At 40.8% G+C, this 23,957-nt stretch overlaps 1 protein-coding gene across 1 annotated transcript in view; it reads right to left on the reverse strand.

Moving 5' to 3' along the window:
• The window catches only part of LPCAT2 (lysophosphatidylcholine acyltransferase 2), a 103,626-nt gene that overhangs the window by 48,880 nt on the left and 30,789 nt on the right, over positions 1-23,957 (reverse strand). Inside the window, exons 8-10 of the mRNA XM_006882524.1 lie at positions 20,586-20,640; positions 5,883-5,965; positions 3,030-3,155 (exon numbers count right to left, since the gene is read on the reverse strand). Coding sequence (XP_006882586.1) covers positions 3,030-3,155; positions 5,883-5,965; positions 20,586-20,640 — 264 coding nt within the window. The remainder of the gene's footprint in view (positions 1-3,029; positions 3,156-5,882; positions 5,966-20,585; positions 20,641-23,957) is intronic.

The raw sequence follows: 23,957 nt of genomic DNA on the forward strand, positions 1-23,957 counted from the left end.
CTGCATACCAACCAGGTCTTTGGAAATGAACCATATCAATAAGTGAGGAATGAGTAAACCTCATAGTATTTGCAATTTGTAAATAATTGTGGTAAGGGAATTCATTAAACTATACATGTTTCCAACAATATGAAAAAGCAGGATGATAAAACATTGAAAAAGATACCATAGCTTATAGTATATCTGGGCTTTGCCTTAAAGAATCAGACAGGTGACCTATCAGACAGGTGACCTAACACAAACATTCTACATGCAATTGCAATTTCACCAATTATCTAAACCTACAAGGTATTGTGACTATAACATCAAAACAATGATGAGAAATATTTTTATTATCTAGTGGCAAGAAGTGCACTGCAATCCCAAAGGTATGAGGTTCGAGGCCACCAGCTGCTCTGTGGCAAGAGGATGGGCTGTCTCCTCCCAGGAGATTAACTGCCTCTGAAAATCTGCTGGAAGGTCAGCTATGGGTCTGTTCTGACTCGACAGTACACAACAACAGCATCAGTTTGTCTGTTTGCCTGTATCAGTTCTCAGGGAATTATAATTGAATAATTAATTTTGACACAATAACTGATTCCATAGCTTCTTCCAATGATGCACCTCAAACATCTCTGAAATTAATGAATCTGCAAATTCCTAATCAGATTCCTAATTGCAACAGATGAGTTGCAGTAAGAGTGGTATGTTCACATCGAATAGTTCAAGGCAACATTTCTATAAAGTTTACACATGATTCTAAAAACGCAAAAGAGTGCTTCTGTGCTGTTTTCTTTTAAAACTTGGATAATCAGAATTAAAAGGGCAGACCTTGAATATTTAAAAGAAGTCCTTGTGATACAGTGAGGAAATGCTCAGCTGCTAATTGAAAGGTTGGTGGTTCAAACCTATCAAGCGGCTCCACAAAGAAAACCTGGCAATCTTCTTTTGTAACGATGAACCCCAGATCAAACTCACTGTCCCTGAATCAACTGCAACCCACAGGGATCACTACCACCAAGAAGACCATGAGGGGCAGCTGTACTGTCACCTGGTGTTGCTATGAGTTAAAATAGACTCAGTGGCACAAAAACAGCGTGTGTAACGCTGAGCTGCTAATTTCCAAGTCGACTCACATTTCACAAATCACGAGCATCATGAGATGCTATTCACGTTGATGACTTTGAGGACGGACCTTCTTAACATATCTAAATCTATTTCTCCATCTGTCATCTATGCCAGTATCATCTGATTAGATGTCCTCTCAAAAGCAGTCCCTACGAAGAGCAGTGACTATGCTCTGCTGTTAACGGGAAGGAGGGTCTGAGTCCCCCTCAGAGGAGTCTTAGAAGAAGAGCCTGAGAGGTTACGACTGACACCTCAGCCATTACAAAGCCTCAGGAGGGCTAGTCCGATGGTAGTGGGTTATCAGAAACTATTAACATTAGTGCAACTACAGTTAGTATACTCCCTCCTCATTGCTGAATTTGATTGGCTTAAAAAGAAATAAAAAACCTGTGGAGCACAGGCCTGCACTGACACACAGAGTGTCACTGTGAGTTGGCGTCACTGGCGGCAACTGGTTTTCTCACCAGGTGGCGGGATCTACTCGTTACTGAGAGCTGTTTCCAAGCTGGGTCTCTGCTGATATACAATTACTATCTCTGTACTGAACAACGAAGCATAGAGGACTTCAGGTCTCTTCTGGGCGTCTTTAAGAAAGTGTATTCTTAATAGGTGCTGGCGAGCTGACTGTGACTGACAGCAATGCTATGAACAACAAACAAATCAGAACCTTGTTCTATCCTGCACCATCCTCACTATCTCTGACACGCTCAGGCCCACTATGGTCACTGTACCAATCCAACTTGTTGAGAGCCTTCTTTTTCTCTGACCCTCCACCTTTACCAGCATGATGACTTTGAGGACCGACCCTCATAACATAGATAAAATGTGTGAGACTAAGTTTCACCATCCTTGCCTCTAAGGAGCACCTTGTTACACTTCCTCCAAGACCAAGACCAAGACAAAGAACAAGTCTTGCTTGTTCTGAGTCCCTGCAATATTCAGTACTCTTCCAATATCACAATTCAAAAGCATCTATTCTTCTTCTATCCTCTGTATTTATTGTCCAATGTTCAGATGCATAGGAAGCAAGTGAAAATGCCATTGTTTGGATCAGCCACACTTCAGTATTTAACAGAAATCATTACTCTTTAGCATTTGAAGAGATTCTAGAAAACAGATTTCCCCAGTGCGACATGTCTTTTGATTTTTTGACTACTGTTACTACGGGTCTTGAGCATAGATTCAAGTAAAATAAAATTGTTGACAACTTCAATGTTTTCTCCATCTATCATGATGTTGCCTACTGGTCCAGTGGTAAGGATTTTTGTTTCCTTGATGCTGAGCTGTAATCCATATGAATATTGTAGTCTTTGATATTCTGCAGCAAATGCTTCAAATCATCTTCACTTTCTGCAAGATAGGTTGTATTGTCTGCACAGTGCAGGCAGCTGATGAGTCGTCCTCAAGCACAGAAGTCACATTCTTCTGCCTAGAATCCAGCTTCTTGAATGATTTGCTCAGCATAGAGACTAAATATGTATGTAAAATGCATACAACCCTGATGCTCACCTCGCCTGATTCAAAACCATGTAGTGATCCCTTCTTCTGTCTAAACAATGCTGTTTAATCTAGTTGTAGGTTTCACATGAGCAGAATTAAGTATATCCTGGTATTCCCATTTTCTCAATATTAACCATAATTTGTTATGATCCATAAAGTCAAATGCCTTTACATAGTAAATAAAACACAAGTTAACATCTTTCTGGTATTCTCTGCTTTCAGCCAAGATCTTTCTGACAGAGCAAAGACATCTCTAGTGCCATGGGCTCTTGTGAATTCACTTTGAAAGACTCAAAGTTCCCTGTTGATGGACTGTTTCAGCCATTTTTAAAATAATCTTCAGCAAGATCTTGCTTGTATGTGGTATTCATGATATTGTTCAATAGTGATATGACAGGATACTAATTTTAAAATATACTTACTTCAATTTCCGGCTAATTTTAGTAAATTCCACCAGCCCGGCTTCCATGGGCAAAGTGAGCTGCCCTGCTGAAATCATCAGTCTGCAGTCTTCATAGGTGTGATCCGTTACTGGTATTCCCAGAGCACTAAAGGCATTAAAGAGCAAACGGAAAATTTCATATTTAAGAGAGATTCGAATATGTCCCTAGGCCTGAGTTGGTTAACGAACAATAGCAGATGGGAAAGATTTTACTACTTTTTCAACAAGCAGCTCTGACATTCTCTCACCAAGGAGACTTTACTTTGTCACTGGCTTCCTGTCCCTGAGTTAATCTCCTTATGTCCGTACGCTTTTCTCCGCATCTGACCAGTTTTGCTCTGTGTTTTAATGATTAACAATAATAAGAGCTAACTTGAGTCTCATGGAAGGTAGTTAGAAAGAAAGGCCCACCTGGAACTTAACCAAAGCCCGTTTTCTCATTTATACATAGGCATACTGTTTATTCTATTACCTCCACAGGGTTATTATAAGGAGAAAATAAGAATGCATATGGAAGTACTGTGTAAACAGATAAACAGTGGTTGTTTATATTATAAGCAACCAATCTATACAGACCTTTAGCCATATGTGCTTTCTGACCTTTTAAAATACGAGATGACCTTCTGGCTACATAACAATGTTCTGCCAGTATTTCTTCCAAACCTAACCACCTTTCATCCTTAAAGGAGAATTTAAACTCTACTATCTCCTTCCTGTTCAAAGACCTGAAAGTAGTGAACTATATTAGAAAATGCTTATTAATAAGTAGTGAAAACCACACTCAGAGCCCCAAGAAGGAAAGCTGTGCAGGACATGAAATAATTTCCTGAAGATCCTACTTCACTTACTTCATTATGCAAATATTCAGTACAAATCAGACAATCAGGTTTTCAATGAAATTTTATTTTGTTGAATTACTGCTAGGAATATTAAATCTTGAAACACTGTAACCAGGATGAAGCATTTCTTTCTGTCTGTAATTTTTCTATCATCAAATATTTATCTGATTAATATTTTGACACAATGAGGTATACAACAGAAAATGAAAATTAAGAGTATCTTAGGAATGATAGTAATAAATAACATTGCCTAGTAGTTAAGAGCTCAGGCTTTGGTAATAGGAAATGTGGGGTTTAGTACCAGAAGAAATCTCAGTATCTGGTCCAATCTGAGCAAAGGATTTACTCCTCTGATTCTCAGTTTTCTCATTTAACCTCACAGAGTTGTTGTGAGGACGATGTCAGATAACACAAGTAAGAAGCCTATATATTAAACACTTGATACATAGTCATTCAAGTGGCCCCACCACCAACGTACATCTACTATGCTTTTTATCACTGTCAAAAAGAATTTTAGCATGGATTTCCTTCCTTGACTCTCGTCACAACATAAACTTAGAATAAAGCAAAGGTAGTATTATTATTTTTATTTAACATGTGGAAAATAAGCCTTGAAGATTATTTGTCTAAGGATATACAAACAAATAAACTCATTTTTAAGCTAATAAACTCATCTTCTTATCCTTTCTCCAAAGCCGTTATATCTTTATGTTTCCAAATTCTCTGATTTAGGCGCATGCTAGCAAGACAAAATATCAGAGATGAATTCTCTCAGCTCCTAGCACTTACCATCTTTCCTAATATTTGAGCATAAGTTATACAAAGATAGAGGGAGAAAGGGGAGAAAACAATACAATAGCAAATTTTGCAGTTGGTTGAGGAACCAGATGATGGGAGCATAGCTAGGTGGCAAGATGTTCTGCTAACTACTTACTCCTTTTGAAAATGAAAGGCTTTCTGGTGTGAAATATGAAGGGTTTATTGTTCTCATTCCACAAATGCACACACACGTATCACATATTAAGTCTCTCTTTGAGGATTCTTCACAGAGCAATGGTTTAAATGCTCCACAACTACCTGAATGACTATTGGTTTGAATCCACCCTCCAACCTGCAGGTCAAAGACCTGCTGATGTGCTATTATAAAAGACTGCAACCCAGAAAAGTTCTCCTCTGTCACATGGGCTCACTAGCAATCCTGATCAATTCAATAGCAGCCGGTTAGAACAGAAACAAATATGAATACATATAGATTGAGACACAGATAATCTTGCTATGAAGCCACGCTTCATGAACTTAAATTCAGGATTCTCATCGAACTTTTACTAATAGGATAAATCCTGCTGGTGTATTCACTCCAGCCCTATTACTCTGGATGGAAAGAGAAAGGGCACCTACCTGGAGGGCTCTGGGACCACCTTGCTGGTGGTTCTAGTAGAAGACACTCTTTGATTACAAGACAGAAGGTGATTTATGTAGTCAGAACCACCACCAGTTCAAGCTGCTTGAGTGCAGGCAAATATTAGCTCTGTGTTTTGACAGTTTCTAAATCTTCCATTTAGAGCCATCCCTCACTGGGGAGACTTTGCGCCTTTCCTCTGCATCCCTTTTCCTTGCAGGCTTTTCCCTTTTTTACACGCAGTAATGCCAGCCTGGGACTGCTCTGGGGACACTGAGAGACGGGATGAAGAATAAAGTGGAGACTACCGGAGCAAAGATGTGGCTGACAGGACAGCGAGGCCAGTGAGAGATACTGGACCTTGCAGAAGGCAGCCCCTGGCCCTCTCAGGTGACCTGCCTTCTAAACAAAAGAATTCCCAAGGGGAGCTGCAGATGGGAAAATGTCTAGATAGACTGACTTTGCCCTTGGGCACATTATTTTACCTACCAAGTGCTGGCCTTCAGGGGGGATAAAAACACATTAAAATTATGTTAAATGTCATTTACCAGTAATTTCAAAATTATGTACTGATAATGAAGCCACACAGACTTACTTTGCCATGGTATTCCGGACATTATTGGCAAAAAGGACAGGATCTTTCTTTTCCTCGTCATTAGGTACTTGAACAGGCAAAAACTGAAAAGACAAGTATATCTCTGCATAACCAACATTAGGCCTAAAGCATTAAATGGCAAATGCATGAATTCAAACAATCTATAGAGAGCTCTAGTGATGTGATCCATGTGGAGGTGCACCTCCTTGGTAGTTCAAATCCAGCAGCCGCTGTGCCGGAGAACGATGGGCAATCTCTGCCTGCATAATTGACACGTTCTGAGAAAACCTACTGAAGGGTCAGCTGTGAGACTGTTCTCACTTGATGGCAATAAGATCATTCTATTAAGAGAGCAAGAGTGTTACATAATGTGCAGTGTCTTGTACAGCTAAGCAAAAAAGGAATGGTTCAAATGCATCAGCTTCTCCATGAGAGAAAATGAAACAAACACACACAAACCCACAGCAAAACAAACAACCGAGCAGGCTCCTTTTGTTGAGACTTATAGCTTCAGAAACCCAAAGGAAGGTTGCTATGCGTCAAAAGCAAACTGGCTACAGTGTGTGGGTGGCAGGATAAACGAGAAGCCCTTGGCTGCAAACTGAAGCCGGCAGCTACACAGCAGAAGAACATGGAAATCTGCTTCGGCAAAAACTGACACTTGTTCTTTGTCATGTGTAGCCGCTACTAATCAGAATCTATGATTAGATGGCACTCAACAATCCCATCTTATCAAATCTCCTACCAGAGGCTGCAGTACGTGATGAGGAAGACATCAGCTTGGTCTCAGGAGACCTGGACGCAAATCTTGACTTGCAGGCACTGTCAACCATTTTCAGCTTGCTTGGTTCCACAGTCAACACTCTTGGCATCAGCAGTCAGAAAATCAAAAGATGAATTGCATTAGGGAAAAATCTGCTGTCAGGGACCTCTCCAGAGTGCTGGAGAGCAATGATGTCAGTCTAGAGACTGAGGTGTGCTTGATCCAGGCCACGGAGAGCTGGACAATGGCTAAGGATGACAGAAGACGAATCAATGCCTTTGAGCTGTGGTGATGGAGAACAGGGTTGAACATACCGTGGACTGCCAAGAGAACAAACAGATCTGTCCTGCACATGGTGAAACCAAGTTTCCCTTTGGAGGCAAAGATATTGAAGCTCTGTCACATACTTTGGGCATGTTGACAGGAGGACTAGTCCATAAGAGAAGGACATCAACACTCAGAAGGAAGGACAGAGCAGGAGAAGACCCTGCATGAGATGAGTTGATACAGTAACTGGGATCATAGGCTTAGCAGTGTCAGGACAGTGAGATTGGCGCAGGACAGGGCAGTGTTCAGAACTATTGTGCACAGAGTCACTACGGGTGGCAGTCAACTTGATGGCACACAACAACAACAACAACAACCATGCCATCTGAGGAACTCTGGCAGCATAATCTGTAGAGAGCTGTGCTGCATGTTTCTGGGAGTTTGAACCCACTGGTGGCGCTGCAAGAGAAAGATGGGGAGTCTCCTCCCATTATGATTTCCCAATGGAAATGTACAACTCAAGGAAGTGAGGGCTGTGTCATTGAGATTGTAACTCTAACGTCACGAAACAAACAAACAAAAATAAAAGTGTGAAATAGAAAACTAATTTCCTCCATAAGCTTTCAGTCAGGCCACAACAATTGCTGGGGATTTAAGGGGAGAAAATTGTATACACAATAGTGAATCAGGTGCACGTGTTTAAGCTCGAACTTCAGCGGTGGGAAGTGGATGCCCTCAAGAGGATGAGGCTTAGCATAGACCCCAGGAGAGAGGGGGGTACCACGAACAGAGGGAATGTGGGTGAAGGAAGACAAAGAAGGGGAATGGCATTTTAAGAAAAAAATGGGTTAAAACTGCAGATTAAGGAACTAAATGTTATTTTCTCCTTCTCCCAAGCCACACACAGTATTGCTTCCCTTTCCAAGGGGCGGAGTCACGCTGCAGAGAGAACGCATGCTTTGGGTTTCGGCCTAGGCTCGGCCGTATGGCCCTGGAAAAGTCACCTGGATTTTATGCATCTCAGTTTCTTCTCCTGTCAAATAAGAACGTTTGCCTTGATCGATAAAGTCCTTTCCCACTAAAATTCTGTCTGGCTTTCTATTTAGGATCCAGTTAGTTCTTTTCTTTTTTTTTTTTTTTTAAGATGAAAAAATGAACTAAGCCACCAGAGGTCCCCACATCCCTTATATATCTAGAACAACAAACTGTGAATAAATTTTTCTAAATGTTGCAGTCACCCTAATCTAGTCAAATCTCTCACACTTGCTAAGCATGCAATCCAAGGAAGAGATAAGCGAACAGCAAATGTTCATAAAATATCAAACAAAAGAACATAAAGGATTTAAGGAGTTTTTACTATCTAATTCCATATTTTTTTTACCATATTAACTACCAGACAAAAAAAAATGTCCACTTAAAATACAACTGACATATAGGTTTTATTAAAAAGCACACACTGAAAAAAATAAATTGCCACTCCCCTGTTTAATCAAACATAATACAGTGAACTATAGTTTGGTTCCTATTAGTAGAGGGACTATTTACCATAAAACGATTTTTAATAACTCTCATATTGGCATGGCATTTTGTTCTTAGGGGGTTAAAATCCACAGAGAGTTTAGAGTAATTAAAAGTCTGGGTTTGACACTCATAGGCTTTTTGAGGTCTCCATGCCTCCAAAGGAAATTTTAATAAAAAGTCACCTCTCCAAGGATAAGACCATGTCTTCTATATCATATTTCCATTTTGCATAAAGTCATTTGAGGTTCAAAGCATGGAGATGCCCTTTATCTGAGCAGGACAGAAGAGGAGAACACGAAGCCATTAACTGTCAGAGGGACCACATGCACATCAACCACCCTCATTTATTCCAGAATCCCACCACTCTTTCGTTTTTTTCTCATTATCTTTAGGACCACACTGACGACTTGCCTGAAGTCTTCATTTCACAGTCCCTTCATCTGGTGACAGATATTCTTTCCAGGTCCATCTCAGTCCAAGGAATAACTACATGACTCAAAATTTCTCTGACAAGTTGGTGGTATAGTGAGTCTATTGTTCAAAATGGCTTGCCTAGGTCATTGCCCTTGACCTTCCCACATGGAAAGAACATGTAAACAGTGTGTTAGCTTATCCACAAGGCGATTGGCTAGTTTTGCCATTCCACCAGGTTTAAAATGAGCAGGTTCATTGGCAGAAATCTGGAGAGTCTCATTACTAGCAAGAAAGAGGCAGCAGCGAATGCAGTTAGCATCCTCCAAGGCCAGAGATTCCTGTGCTAGTCAGCAGGGCCCACAGAAAAGCACCAGCCGAAAAGGAACATAAGACAGAGCTGACCTGGGACTGTGCCCAGGGAGCCAGAGCCAGGGGTCCTCACCTAAATTGGCTGGAGGACAGGGGAGGAGGACCTGAAAAAGATGCCATAATTGGCAAGACCAAATACTTTGTAACACTAGCCTAAAGCTGTATGTTTATGAAGCTGTCCGGACTGTGAACTTGTATCCTGTCTCAACCCTATTGTAACCTGTTAACTTCCCGAATAAACTCCATAATTTTAAGTATGGTTCTGTGGTCTGTATAGCTATTATAAGATTTTTGAACCTAGGAGAGCAGTAGGATTGGTCTTGGAATTAGAAGGAGGTGTCAGAGTGTGTGTGTGGGAGGGAGCATGTCTGACCTCATGGGAATTGGTTTTGTATTGTGAGACTGATGTTCTCCCTACAGTGCTAAGAAGGCACTTGGCTGTGTTCTGTGGATGACATCAGCAGGGAGAGCTCCCCTTGCACAGTGAGTAGAGGTCAGACACGGCCATCTCTAAACCGCCCTCACTCCTATTTTTTTTTTCTTCTACTAGTTTATTTATATCGATCTCCCTGATTAAAACAAGCTTGGAAGCAGGAGTGGCATCCACTTCCATAACAGCTTGCCTCCAGAAATCCTATGAACCTGGAGAAAGGATGAAAGTCACACAACTGTTGAGGACTTTTGTTCATAAGATCACTATGAGTCGCATATGACTTGACAGCACTTAACACCACCACCAACAACATAGAGATCAGTTGGCCTAGTGGAGAGAAAGCGATGCTACCAAGCCAAATATGGGTGACTTCCACTCCGTGGCCCTCAGGCCTGTTTTTCTTTGTTTTTGTCCAAACATTCTTCTAGGTCATATAGCCCTGTTGTGTCCACTTGCTGTACAAAGGTAACAGGTGGTTGCTGTGAAGCTGAACACTGTGACACTGATGTGTCAAATGTGTTAACGGTTATCCATCGCGGACAGTGTTTGGTGGAGCTCCCCGACTAAAACAAGCTTGGAAGCAGGAGTGGCATCCACTTCCATAAATAGCTTGCCTCTGGAAGCCCTATGAACCTGGAGAGAGGATGAAAGTCACACAAGTGTTGAGGACTTTCGTTTATAGGGTTGTTATGAGTCACCTATAACTCGAGGAAACTTAACAACAAACAACAACTAGTTTATTTACAAAACTTGAACACAAATTCTTCCAAATTCCCTCACCTATCAAATTGTGCCACTCGATTATTAATCCCCCTGCACATCCACATCTCTCTGCTTCCAGCCTCTCCCACCCCTCCTGGATGCTTATACTCATTCAACAATAACAGTTTTATGCAATATTTATCCTTGTGGGACTGAGTTAGTTCACTCAGCATAATGCTCTCCAGTTCCTCTTAAGTTAGGGAATAATTTACAAAGTTATAAAAAAAATTTACAAAGTTATTGCTCCTGCTTGCTGCATAGTATTCCATTATGTGAATGTACTGTAATTTTTCAATCCATTCGTTTGTGGTTTGACATTTGGGCTATTTCCATGTTCTTGCGATGATAAATAATGCTATGAAAATTGATGTACAAATCTCAATTTGTGCTTCAGTTCTCATAGTCTCAGGGAATATTCCAAGTAGTGGAATAGTTGGGTCATATGAAATTTCTATGTTCCGCTTTTTGAGGAAGCACCAAACTGCCTTCCAGAATGGTTGCACCATTTTACAGTCCCACCAACAATGTATAAGAGTTCTTTTCTCGCCATGTCCTCTCCAACATCTATTACTTGCTGCCCTGTTAAACTTTACCACTGTTACAGGAGTGATAGGATACCTCATTGTAGTTTTGATTTGCATCTCTCTTACTGCCAGTGATTGGAGCATTTCTTCATGTGTCTGTTTGCCATTCAAATATCTTCCTCTGTGAAAATTTTTTCCATGTCTTTTGCCCATTTTGTAATTAAGTTATCAGTCTTTTTCTTGTGGTGTCCCAGGAGTATTCTGTAAACTTTTGTTATAAGATTCTTGTCTAGATGGTATTACCAACTGTTTGCTCCGTCTGTAGGTCCCTCACTCCTTTTTACACAAGTTTTTCATTCAGAGTTCCTCTTCATGATCCAGTAGTGCTTACCTCTCCCATAACCTAGTCCCATATGGACTGTAAGAATCCAATGGTCGTCCTGAAAACCTGAACACTCCTGTTGATATTCTCTTTCTTCTGGCAATATTTGGAGGCTTACTTATACTGGGCTTCTGAGTCACACCTGCTATAGGACCTTTCTATAATCAAGAATCTCTTACTCCTGTCACGCTGACATTACCAATCACAGACCCTCTGCCATTGCTCCGCATACTGCCTTCCATCTCCTGACACATCACCTCTCAGACCCTGAGGGAGAGTATGATGGCTGTTGGAGAGTGGGACCGACCCATAGCTGACCCTCCAGTGGGTTTTCAAAGGCAGTTAACTGCATGGGAGGAAAGTGCCTGTCCTTCTCCTGTGGAGCTGCTGGTGGCCTCAGACCTTGTGCCTCTGAGATTGCAATGCAGCTTCTTGTCCCTAGACCACCTGAGAGAGTAGGGAAGTAAAAAACAAAACCAAAAAAATCCCCCCAAAACAAATAGCAACAATGGAAAAACCTTCACAGGCTGGGGCTACTATAAATGAATGGTGAAGAGCAGGAGTCAGAAAACCAAAAGGGCCAAACTCACTTAGCATTTCGTAAGCTGAAAGAACCAAAAAGACGGGGCAATAGTGGGCATAGATCAATGGTGATCAATTGGTTTTATAAAATGCAAAGTAAGAGAATGCTCATATGAAACACGGTATGAATGATAGTGTATATAGTGTATGTAAATGAGACACGATGTACATTAATACGGTATACAAACTGATATAAAAGATAATATAATTTTAAAAATCTTTTATAACAAAGCATTTCACTACTACCATTTATAAAATCCAAATTGCACTGAGTCATAGGGAAAAAAGTATTATTGGAACAAGTGTGTGTGCAGGTGTGGGTAAGAAAGATAGACTTTCTAAAAGTTCTGCTTTAAGGTAGGCTAATGTTAATGGGACTAGACCCACTGATATATGTAAATTTGAAAAAGGTATGTCTAAAAATATACAATATACATACATACAATATATATACAATGACTATGGATGATAGAAAGAGAATTGATGCCTTTGAGCTGTGGTGCTGGAGAAGAGTGTTGAATATACCATGGACTACTAGGAGAACAAACGGGTTCATCCTGGAGAGTGTGAAATCAGGCTGCTCCTTGGAGGCAAGAATTCTGAGGCTTCATCTCATACTTTGGGCATGTCACAAGGAGGGACCAGTCCTTGGAGAGGGATGTCATGCTTGGGAGGGTGGAAGGACAGCAGAGGAGAGGAAGACCCTCTATGAGATGGATTGATTCAGTGACTGGGGTAATGAAAGTGTGTAAGAAATAGTAAAGTTGGCACAGGATAGAGCAGGTTTCAGGGCTATTATACGTAAGGATCGCTATGAGTCACAAGTGACTCAGTATATAACAACAGCAACAACATATACATTTATATGGTTTAGAAATATTGTTGTTGTTGTTATGTGCCGTCGAGTCGTTTGCGACTCATAGCGACCCTATGTACAACAGCCCTAAACCCTGCTCTATCCTGTGCCAATCGCATTGCCTCTGCCACACACATCCCGATTATCCCAGTCACTGAATCAATCCACCTCAAAGAGGGCCTTCCCCTCCTAAGCTGTCCCTCTACTCTACCCAGCATGATGTCCCTCTCATATAGTCAAGTATAAAATAGAGAAGATATCATACAGGAGATTAAGTCATAAAAATGTCTTAGCCACAACCAAATACCTTGAGGGAATAAGCATTTACACCTGGAGGATCAGAACCATAACCTCAGGGACATCAAGTTCAACTGGCCTAACATAGGTCACAAAGGCAATGTTCTACATTCTAACTTGATGAGTATTAACTTGTTTTAAAACCCTTTTACCATTGTAAGGTACACCTACTGGTCTCTCCCTGACAAAGCAAGAAAGAGTGAAGACAATCAAACAGGTAAAGAAGTAATCAGGACAAAGCACTTATAAATGGACCATGTCAATCCTAACCTCCAGAACCCCGAGACCAACAGAAATAGATGATGCCTGGCTACTACTGTTGACAAAGTTGCTTGTTGCACACAAGCAATCATGGAGGACTGAGGGGGATTGGAAGGGAAACAGAAGGGAACAGGGATAGTGGATGGATGGGTAGGGTGATGAGGCATTGCAATAAATAACATTGATCAACTGTAATTAATGTTATAATAAAAAAAGTATTTGAATGACTGAATGAAAATAATTTTTAAAAAGTCATAGTGCTTTACACAATGGGCTGCAAATTGATAGGCCAGTGGTTCAAATCTACCAGCTGCTCAGCAAAAGAAATATGGGCAATGTTTGAGCTGTGTGGTGTTGGAGAAGAGCACTGAACATCCCATGGATGGTCAAGAGAATGAACAGATATGTCTTGGTGAGGGTGCAGCCGGACTGCTCTTTGGAGGCAAGAATGATGAGACTTCACTTCACACACTGTGGACATGTTGTTAGGAGGGGCTCTTCCTTGGAGAGGGACATGATCCTGGGAAAGGTGGAGGGTTGGTGAAAGAGAGGAAGTCCCTCAACCAGGTGGACTGACACGGTGACTGCTGCAATGGGCTCTTGTGTGTTAGGAAGTGTGAGGATCGCACAGGATAGAACAGGGTTCAGATCTCACAGGGTCACGCTATGAGTCGTACTCGACAGCACTTAACAACAGCAACAACAGCAACGCCCATAAAGATTTACAGCCTTGGAAACCCAGATACTGTTTGTTGGTGTGTACTGTTTAGTCAGAACTTATGGCTGACCCTTCTGTGGGTTCTCAGAGGCTATAAACCACACAGGAGATTGTCCAGCTTTCTCCCAAGGAGTAGATGGTGGATTCAAACTGAGTGCCTTCTGTATGGCAGTGCGGCTCCTTTCCACCAGGCCACCGGAGCTCCCAGGAGAGCCAGTTGAGGGTTTTAATTATCCAAAGGTGATGGGTTTTGGCGTTGCTTTTGGTTTTATTAATATTCATGAGAGTCAAGAATGGTGCAAGAAGTAAATGCATTAAGCCTCAGAAGAAAGGTCTGGTTATTAAAAAAAAACAAAAAACTAGCTATTGTAAAAAACATAGGGAGCACAATTCTACTTTAACACACAAGGGATACTATGCTTCTGCTGCTACATACCATCAAGTCTGAACCGACCCATAGCTGACCCTCTCATGGGTTTTCAGAGTCAATAAAATTGTACAGAGACTGTCCATCTTTCTCCCACAGAGCAGCTCGTGGATTTGAACCATGTGCCCTTGGGTTGCCAGGGCATTTCCTTACCACTGAGCCACCAGAGCTCCCTTATCCTTAACGGGATACAATACCATGAGCCAGAATCAATTTGACAGTCACTGGATAGTATTTTTGTTGTTTCTGATTGCCTTCGAGTTAAGCATGACTCATAGTGACCCTATGAACAAAAGACCTGAAGCCCCTCTACAACTACTGACTTTTATCAAAGTTCTTAGAGTCTCTAGAGGCATGTTGCTTAGGAAGTGGATGCTACTCCTGCTTCCAAACCTGTCATAGTATGTTACTGTAGTATGTACCATTAAACCGCCTGTGATATATAGTGTGACTCTACGTGCAGCAGCTATTGTCCTGAGCTAGTCTCATTAACCCCGACACACCAACCCTCATTGCCCCAGTTACTGTTTCAATCCATCTCATCCAGGGTCTTCTTCTCCTGCGCTGTCCATCCACTCTTCCAAAGATGATGTCTTTCTCCAAGGACAGATCTCTCCTGGCCACGTGCCCAAAGTAAGTGCAGTGGAACTTCAAAATCCTAGTGTCCAAGGAGAGACTTGGTTTCAACCTCTCCAAGAGAGACTGATTTGGTTTTTTTTTTTTTTTGCAGTCCATGGTATGTTCAGAACATCTCCAGCACCACAACTCGAAGACATCTATTCTTCCTCTATCATCCTTAGTCATTTTCCAACTCTCTGAAGCATAACTAGTAATTGAGAAGGCCATGGCCTGGATCAGGCACACCTTTTTCTCTAGACTGACATCGTTGCTCTTCAGCACTCTGGAGAGGTCCATGATAGCAGATTTTCCCAGTGCAATCTGTCTTTCGATTTCTTGACTGCTGGTGTTAAGAATGTTGTGGAACCAAACAAGCTGTAATTGCTAACAACTTCAATCTCTTCTCCATCTATTATGGTGCTAGCAATTGGCTCAGTGGTGGGAATCTTTTCTTCTTGATGTTGAGCTTCCATCTATATTGAAGACTACAGTCCTTGACTTTTTACAGCAAGTGCTTCATGTCTTCTTCAGTTTCAGCAAGCAAGGTTGTGTCATCTGCACATCATAGGTTGTTAATGAGTCTTCCTCCAATTTTGATGCCACACTCCTTCTCATAAAGCCCTGCTTCCCGAATGATCTGTTCTGCATAAAAAATTGAAACAGTACGGGGACAGGATGCATCCCTGACACATTCTTTTCCTGATTTTGAACCTTGCTCTGTTCTGAGGACTGTCGCTTTCAGAGTTAAAACGGCCATTTCTAGATCCATCTTGAAATACAATATTGTGAGTGACAGGATAATACCCATATACATAAAAGGAAGACCTGTTAATACTGTTGTTGTTGTTGTTATATGCCGTTGAGTCGTTTGCGACTCATAGTGACCCTATGTACAACAGCCCTAAACCCTGCTGTATCCTGTGCCAATCACATTGCCTCTGCCACACACATCCTGATTACCCCAGTCACTGAATCAATCCACCTCATAGAGGGTCTTCCCCTCCTGCGCTGTCCCTCTACCCTACCAAACATGATGTCCAAAGTATGTCAGATGAAGCCCCAGAATCCTTGCCTCCAAGGAGTAGCCTGGTTTAACCCTCTCTAGGATGAATCTGTTTGTTTTCTTAGCAGTCTATGGTACATTCAATACTCTTCTCCAGCACCACAGCTCAAAGGCATCAATTCTCCTTCTATCCTCCCTAGTCATTGTTCAACTCTCTGATGCATAACAAGTGATTGCAAAAACCATGGCCTGTATCAGGCACACCTTAGTCTCCAGAGAGACACTGTTGCTCTTGAGTACTTTAGAGAGGTCCCTAACAGCAGCCTTTCCCATCGCAATACGTTTTTTTTTTTATTTCCTGGCTGCTGGTGCCAAGAGTGTTGACTGTGGAGCCAAGCAAACTAAAGCTTTGAACAATCTCAATCTCTTCGCCATCCATCCTGATGCTACCGATTGGTTCAGTGGTGAGAATCTTTGTCTTCTTGACATTGTTAATACTACTATCATTCAAAATTATGCACCTATAACTAGAGCCAAAGAGAAGGAAATAAATGATTTCTATCAACTGTGCAGTCAGAAATTGATCGAACATGTACCCAAGATGCAATAATAATAATGGGTGACTGGAATGCAAAAGTTGGGAATCAAGAAGAAGGATCAGTAGTTGGAAATATGAACCTGGTGACAGAAATGGGTCTGGGGATAGAATGATAGACTTCTGCACAATCAATGATTTATTCATAGCCAGCAACTTTTATAAGAAAAATAAAACACAGGTTATACACTTGGATTTCACCTGGTGGGAGGCACAGGAATCCAATCGAAGGCTAAATCATATCCACAGGAATCAAAATTTGTCCTTGAGTCTATCTCCCATGAATTTAAAATCCAACTCAGGAACAGGTTTGAGGCCTTGAACACTAATGAGTAAAGACCAGATGAGCTGTGGGAAGATACCAAGAATATCGCTCATGAAGAAGGCAAAAAAAGGTCACTACAAAGAAGGAAGAAGAAAAGACCAAAATGGATGTCAGAAGAGACTCTGAATATTGCACCAGAGTGCTGAGAAGCCAAAGCAAAGGGAAGAAATCAAGAAGGAGCTGAATAGATGATTTCAAAGGTTAGTATTTAGTAAGTTTTAAAAATGTATGCTCAAAGTAATAACAGGTATTTCCACCAATTATAAAGAAAAATAAAAAGGAAGGCGTGCTTCTGATTAGCCAAAACAACCGAAACAGAAGGAACTAAATGAAGTGAAACTGCTAACCTCATGGGCAGCTCAAACTGGGCCTCTGGAGTGTACAGGGACAAGTGGCACCTCAGTGGTGAAGTCCAGCTCTTCACAGCCTCAAGCCAAGTCAAGTGTATATGGAGTTCCCAAAGAGCTTTAGGGATACATTTTTTTAGCTATATCTAAGTAATGGTTGGACTCCAACCATTCAGAAATCCTAGTTAGGAGTTCATTGGGTGATTATAAATCTATCAGAAATGCACTTTTATAATAATAGCAAGAACATGGAAACAGCCCAAATGCCCAACCACAATAGAATGGATTGAGAAATTATGGACTACTATGCACCATGCAGGAGCAGTGACTTTGTAAATTACTACTTAACATGGGAGGGACTGGAGAGGATTATGCCGAGTGAACTAACTCAGTCTCATAAAGACAAATACTGTGTAAGACCATTATTGTAGAATGAGCACAAGGATCCAAGGCCGGGCGAGAGGTGGGGTGGGGGCCTTAATCATAGGGTTGCATAACTTGGTAGGTGGAGGGAGGGGTGGTTAAAGGAAAGGGGAAAGATACAGTGTGAAAAACAATGTATACAAACGTTGTAAGTAAACCAGTGTAAGATAAAAAAAAATTATATATATATATATACAAATTAAAATGTGCTATGCCAAATATATGTCAAATATACATTAATTTTTAAACAACAACAAAAAGAATACGAAATACAAAAATCTACACATTTTCATCCTCTCGCTCTGCACCATCATTCTGAAACATCAAATCCCTATAGATTTCAAACTGGTTCAAAGTAATTTTGTTTGTGAAGTTATGGAACAAAGGCTCTATTCTTTCTTTTGCCAGAAAGTATTACCCGAACAGATCTAAGAACCTGGAGAACTTGGATATTGTAATTAAGGGGAGGGAGGCACAACACAGAAAGCAAATGTGGTTAACAGTGGTCAGGGGGGAAAATGTGGAATTTGCATACCTCTGTTATAACACAGCTTAACAACTGACACATTATGTTACACACAAAAAAAGTATATCATTTTGTGAGTATTTCCATGTCTGTTGCTAAAACTTGTTTTCATGAAAAAAGGAGATTTAGGGGGGAAAAAAGACGAGACACAGATGTTCAAATTTGCAGAGACTGTAGCATAGCTGTTTTAAGTAAAGGCTGGCTGTGCTGTTTGTTTTTTATTTTATGTATGTGTGTGTGTGTGTGTGTGTGCGTGTGTACCATCAAATCAGATCTGACTGGTACAGGAGGAGATTGTCCCTCCTTCTCTAGTAGAGCATCTGGTGGATTTGAACCGCACACCTCTGGGATTGCAGTGCAGTTTCTTGCCACTAGGACACCAGAGCTTGCCTGTGGCTGTGTTTTAGAAAAGGACATCAAGACGAGATTACCTGTGCAGTTATTAAAGAAGGAAGAGCCATGCTTCCCAAAATGTATTCTGTGAACACAGGTTCCAGACAACATTGTTGTTGTTGTTATGTGCCGTCAAGTCGCCTGTGACTCATAGGGACCCTATGTACAACAGCTCTAAACTCTGCTCTATCCTGTGCCAATCTTATTCTCTGTGTGTCTCTGACACCCCTACCCCCATTACCCCAGTCACTAACTCAATCCATCTCATCAAGGGTCTTCCTCTCTTACACTGTCCCTCCACCCTCCCAAACATGACATCACTTTCCCCAGAAACAGGGGATTCTGTGATTAAACATTTCAAGGGCTCTGACTCCTCAAAAAGGCTCTTGGGAAAAGAAACTGGATTCATTTTGTTTATCCTGGAACTTCCTAAATTTCCCAGGCCACAGATGACTTTTCTTCTAGAAATCCCTATGTACATCTCAAGACTTAGGTGTTTTATCTCTCATGAGAGGTGGTAAGTTGGTTTTAAAAGGAACATCAGAAAAGAAATAAATTTTGAAGGCATGTGGAGAATACAGAAATCTCAAATAAAAATTCCACTGAAGTTATATGCATTTTGACTATAATTTTGTATTTAGGATGCTGAAGTCCTAAGCTATTTAAATATGCACATCAGTATGCTAGTCAATATAGATTCCATCTTCCTGTCACTTGGTGAACTGGTTTCTTCTATTCCACATTCTAAGTTGCAATTCATAAAACTAAAGTTTCATCATAGAGTTCACAGACAGAAAACCCAGGAAACGATTTGTCGTTGTTGTGTGCTATCAAGTTGACTAGACTCATAGTGACCCTATACACAATAGATCTGAAGCATTCTCTATCCTGAGCATACATCACTGTCTCTGACACACCTATCCTCATTATCCCAGTTACTGTGTCAATTCATCTCATGTGAAGTCTTCCTCTTCTGCTTTGGCCTTCAATCTTTCCAAGCATGATATCCTTCTTCAGGGAATGATCCCTCCTGGCTTCATGCCCAAAGTGTGTGAGATGGAGCTTGGCTTCACCCTCTCCAGGTCAGACCTGTTAGTTTTCTTGGCAGCCCATAGTATGTTTAATCCTCGTCTCCAGCACCACTACCCAAAGGCATCAAATCTTCTGTCATCCTTGGTCATTATCCAGCTCTTTGACGTACAGCAAGTAACTGCGAAGACAATGGCCTGGATCCGGTGCACCTTAGTCTCTAGGCTGACATCCTTGCTCCTCAGGACTCTAGAGAGGTCCCTGACAGCAAATTTTCCTAATGCAATTTGTCTTTTGGTAGTTTCTTAGGAAAGTATTTAGGGAATGTTTTGACCTTTCTTTTTACAAACTTCCTGAGGGTATCACTAAATCAACTAAATTCTGAATTCAGGAGTTCATTCCACATCATACTTAGAAACTGAGAGCAGTTCTTGAATTTGCTTAAAACTATCTATAGAGTCTTAAAATTCTGGACAGAGTGTTTATAATGTTCTAATTACTCTACTTATTCATTCTGTGCAGGAGACTGTTCTGTGTCCTAGGCACCGCCTCCCAGAGAAACTTTATATGTTTACATATATAAATGAATATAAAAACACAGTAATAAAGCGATACAAATCTGAGCAGCCAGCTGGTTACAAGGTGGAGAGTTAAGAGATAGTTTGTAACACAGGTCTCAGCCTGAGATCTGATAGCCTGGTTTATGCATACACTTTGAAAAAAACCAGGGTTTATTTCAAAGGCAGTGGATTTCACTTCAAACCTTTCAAACCTTTCTCCACCTGGTCTCTCTAGACTAGAAATTAAAAAAAAAACAAACAGGAAATGCCAAGTCACAAGTTTCAAGGGAACCTTTTGGACAACTTACCTCAACTTCCACCTTCGTGAAGGGCTGACAGAAAGTAAGCACACAGAGCTGAAAGCTGAAGAGAGGGGGGAAAAGTGTTTTTAACATAAAAAGTGGTTTATTTTCATTTTTTTCCATTGTTGGACATTTGCTTCCCTCCGCCTCCCCCAACAATCCCCACAAAGCACTGCTTGCTCCACACTGTGGTCGTACATACACTGTCTAATCATGTATTCCTTTTAGCCCTTTCTTCCCCTCACCAAGAGCTCTCTGATACCATAGATATCAATTATTAGTATGTAACAATCCATTTTCTCCACACACCCTCTCCCCCCTTATCACATTTGCATCATAGTTTGCATTTTTAAATTTCACACTGTGATGCTAACACTTAGGCTTACACAACCATTCTTGATATTTAAAGTTAAATCATCAAAGGCAATACAAAATATGCATTTGTGAGTCAGAGCAGCAGCTCAGCACACAAAATCCCGTATTTGAAGTCTCCTTGACAACACAGACGTACAGACCTACTTCCCTAAAGAAACTAACCAAAGTCTGCATTTTAAGGCACTTAAGTAAAATGTGTTTACACGCATACTCCAGAGTGGAACATTACATTTCTAAACTCTTTGCTGATATTAAAAAAGCAGAAACCTCAGTACCTAATAAAAGTTTTAGTTGCTGGAACACTGTCTAAAAAGTTTCAAGTTTCACTGTCAATCTAGACATAAAGCTTTCTTTAAAGTGGTTAACCAACATTCTCAAGGATAATATTTCAAATAGTTGTTCCTTCTTTAACTTTGCAGTACACACTTGGTCTCTCTGGATGGGATCTCAATGGGATTCTTAGTTTCAACTTATTCAGACATGATCCAGAAATCAGGCAGAGTAGGTAAAGTAAGAAAACAAGCAACTTTTTATCCTGTTAAGAAATTCACGAACAATGTTATCTGTCGGCACCGCAAAGACTTAGTTATGATAAGGAATACAGCAATTTAAACAAGTAATTTAACTAAAAATCTAATTTAAGAAACACAATAATTTAGCAAGAACTCTAGATCTAAGTATGAATTTCAGAACCAAGTATCAGTTCTCAAAATTTTCCATCTGAAAGAAGAAAAATCTTTTCTTATTAATTAACATCTAGGAAGCAAAGTTAATCCACATTAACCACTTTAAAGGAAATCATTTAAATAAAACCCCCAAAACACCTTAAATAGAGTTTTGGAATTCAATTGTCAGAAGCAAGTTCTGTCCTAAAAAATGAACCTACTCAGGAGGCCCCCATTAGATCTGCCTCATCCACACTACAAACCAAACAACATTGACAACGAAAAAACTTTTCCACAGCTGCCTATCCTCTAAGTTTATTCTCTAACTTTCTTCTTCCTTGGGGTACACTCCTTGGTTTCAAAATCTCTTCCTTAGATTCTGAGACTAGAGTAGCAGTAGCATAATGGTGAAAACTGACTTAGAAGCTTCAGATACATTACTTACAACAGCTGACCGGAAGAGACCAGCAGCCAAAAGTGAAAATGAGATTTGCTATTAGCTGTCGATAATGGAAATGTGGCATTTGGACAAAGTTGAACCTAGATTTTGTTTGTTTCTAAGTCTTAAGAAATCTTTGACTTATAGATAGATAGATAGATAGATAGATAGATAGATAGATAGATAGATAGAAATAGATTTATTTTACTGAATTTTACTTCTTAACTTAGAAACATGGATTAACAAAACCCACTCATTTTACTGGTGGTTGGCAGCTGCGCTACAATCTCAAAGGCACACAGTTCTAATCCATCTGCTGTTCTGCAGGAGAAGGATAGACAATATCCTCCTGGGTGATGAACTGCTTCTAAAAGTCTGCTGGAGGGTCAGCAATGGATCAGTTACAACTTGACGGCACACAACAACATAAACAATCCCCTTCCAGAAAAGTCTTCTCCTACATGGCCTACGTTTCTCTGTGTGACCCCCCAAAAGTCATATGGACCACATGTTGTTGTGAATGTCATTGAGCTATGGCTCGTGGTGATCCTATAAACAACTGATCTGAGCCATGCCCTATCCTGTGCCATTCCCAGGATCTCTACTATGCTTGAGTCCATTGATCTAGTCACTGTATCAAACCCTCTCACTGAAGGCCTTCATTTTCCTCTGACCTTCCACTTTTCCCTTCATGATGTCATTTTTCTGAGGACTGGTTCCTCCTGACAACATGCCCAAAGCGTGTGGGACAAAGCTTCACTCTTCTTGCCTCTGAGGAGCACCCTGGCTGGCTGCACTTCTCCAAAATAGACTTGATCTTTTTGGCAGTTCATATATTCAATACTCATTGCCAACAGCACAATTCAACAGCGTCAATTCTTTCCTGGTCACCCTTATTCCTTGTCTATCTTTCAGATGCATGGGAAGCAAAGGAAGCTACATGGCTTGGAGCAGGATCACCTTAGTTTTGTAGTTTTGGTTTTTTTTATCTTACAGTTTCAGTCTTGAGTTTCCTTATGGAATGCTAGGAATAATGTCACATATGGTTGTGAATCACTTTAGTTTTTAAAATAAGAATTTAAATGGCTCTGTAGTTCTGGAATTCATACTGAGTTAAGGAAGTCTCTGATTTTCTTAATGCCCTTAGTCTTGAATCCTTGCTCCTGAGCACTTTGGAGAGCTTCTTGACCAAATATTTTCCCAAGGTAATGTGACTTTTGGTATCTCGACTGCTGCTGGTATGAGTGTTGAATGTAGATCCTAGTGAGGTGAAATCATTGACAGTTTCAATCTTATCTCCATCTGTTGTGATGGTGCCTGTTGGTCCAGTCATGAGAAGTTTTATTTTCTTGGTGTTGAAATGTAATCCATATTGAAGGCTGTAGTCTTTAATCTTCTGCAGCAAATGTTTCAAGTCCTCTTCACTTTCTGCAAGTAAGGTTGTGTGACCTGATTAAAAGGCTGTTAATGAGTCTTCCTCCAATCCTGACCCACATTCTTCTTCCTGTAGTCCAGCTTCTCAAATGAGTTACTCAGCATACCGAGTGAACAGGTATGGAGGAAGGATACAACCTGACACACACCTCTCCTGCTTTTAAACCAGGCAGTGTTTCCTTCTTCTGTTCAGACAATAGCTTCTTGGTCTTGGTCTAGGTGTCACGTGAGCACAATTATGTGTTCTGGGATTCCCAGTCTTCTCAATATTTTACTTATAATTCTGCATGATCCACAGAGTCAAACATCTTTGCACAGTCAATAAGCACAAACATAGAGCCATGGCTCTTCTGAATCAAGTTTGAATTTCAGGCAGCTCCCCAAATCAATATCTCTTCAAGGATCTTAACTTTTGTTGGGTCCTTTTTTTAAATTGTGTGTGTGTGTGTGTGTGTGTGTGTGTGT

This window comes from Elephantulus edwardii, unplaced genomic scaffold (genome assembly GCF_000299155.1).
Source record: "Elephantulus edwardii isolate Elephantulus edwardi_28Jun2011 unplaced genomic scaffold, EleEdw1.0 scaffold00021, whole genome shotgun sequence".
Taxonomy (NCBI): Eukaryota; Metazoa; Chordata; class Mammalia; order Macroscelidea; family Macroscelididae; genus Elephantulus; species Elephantulus edwardii.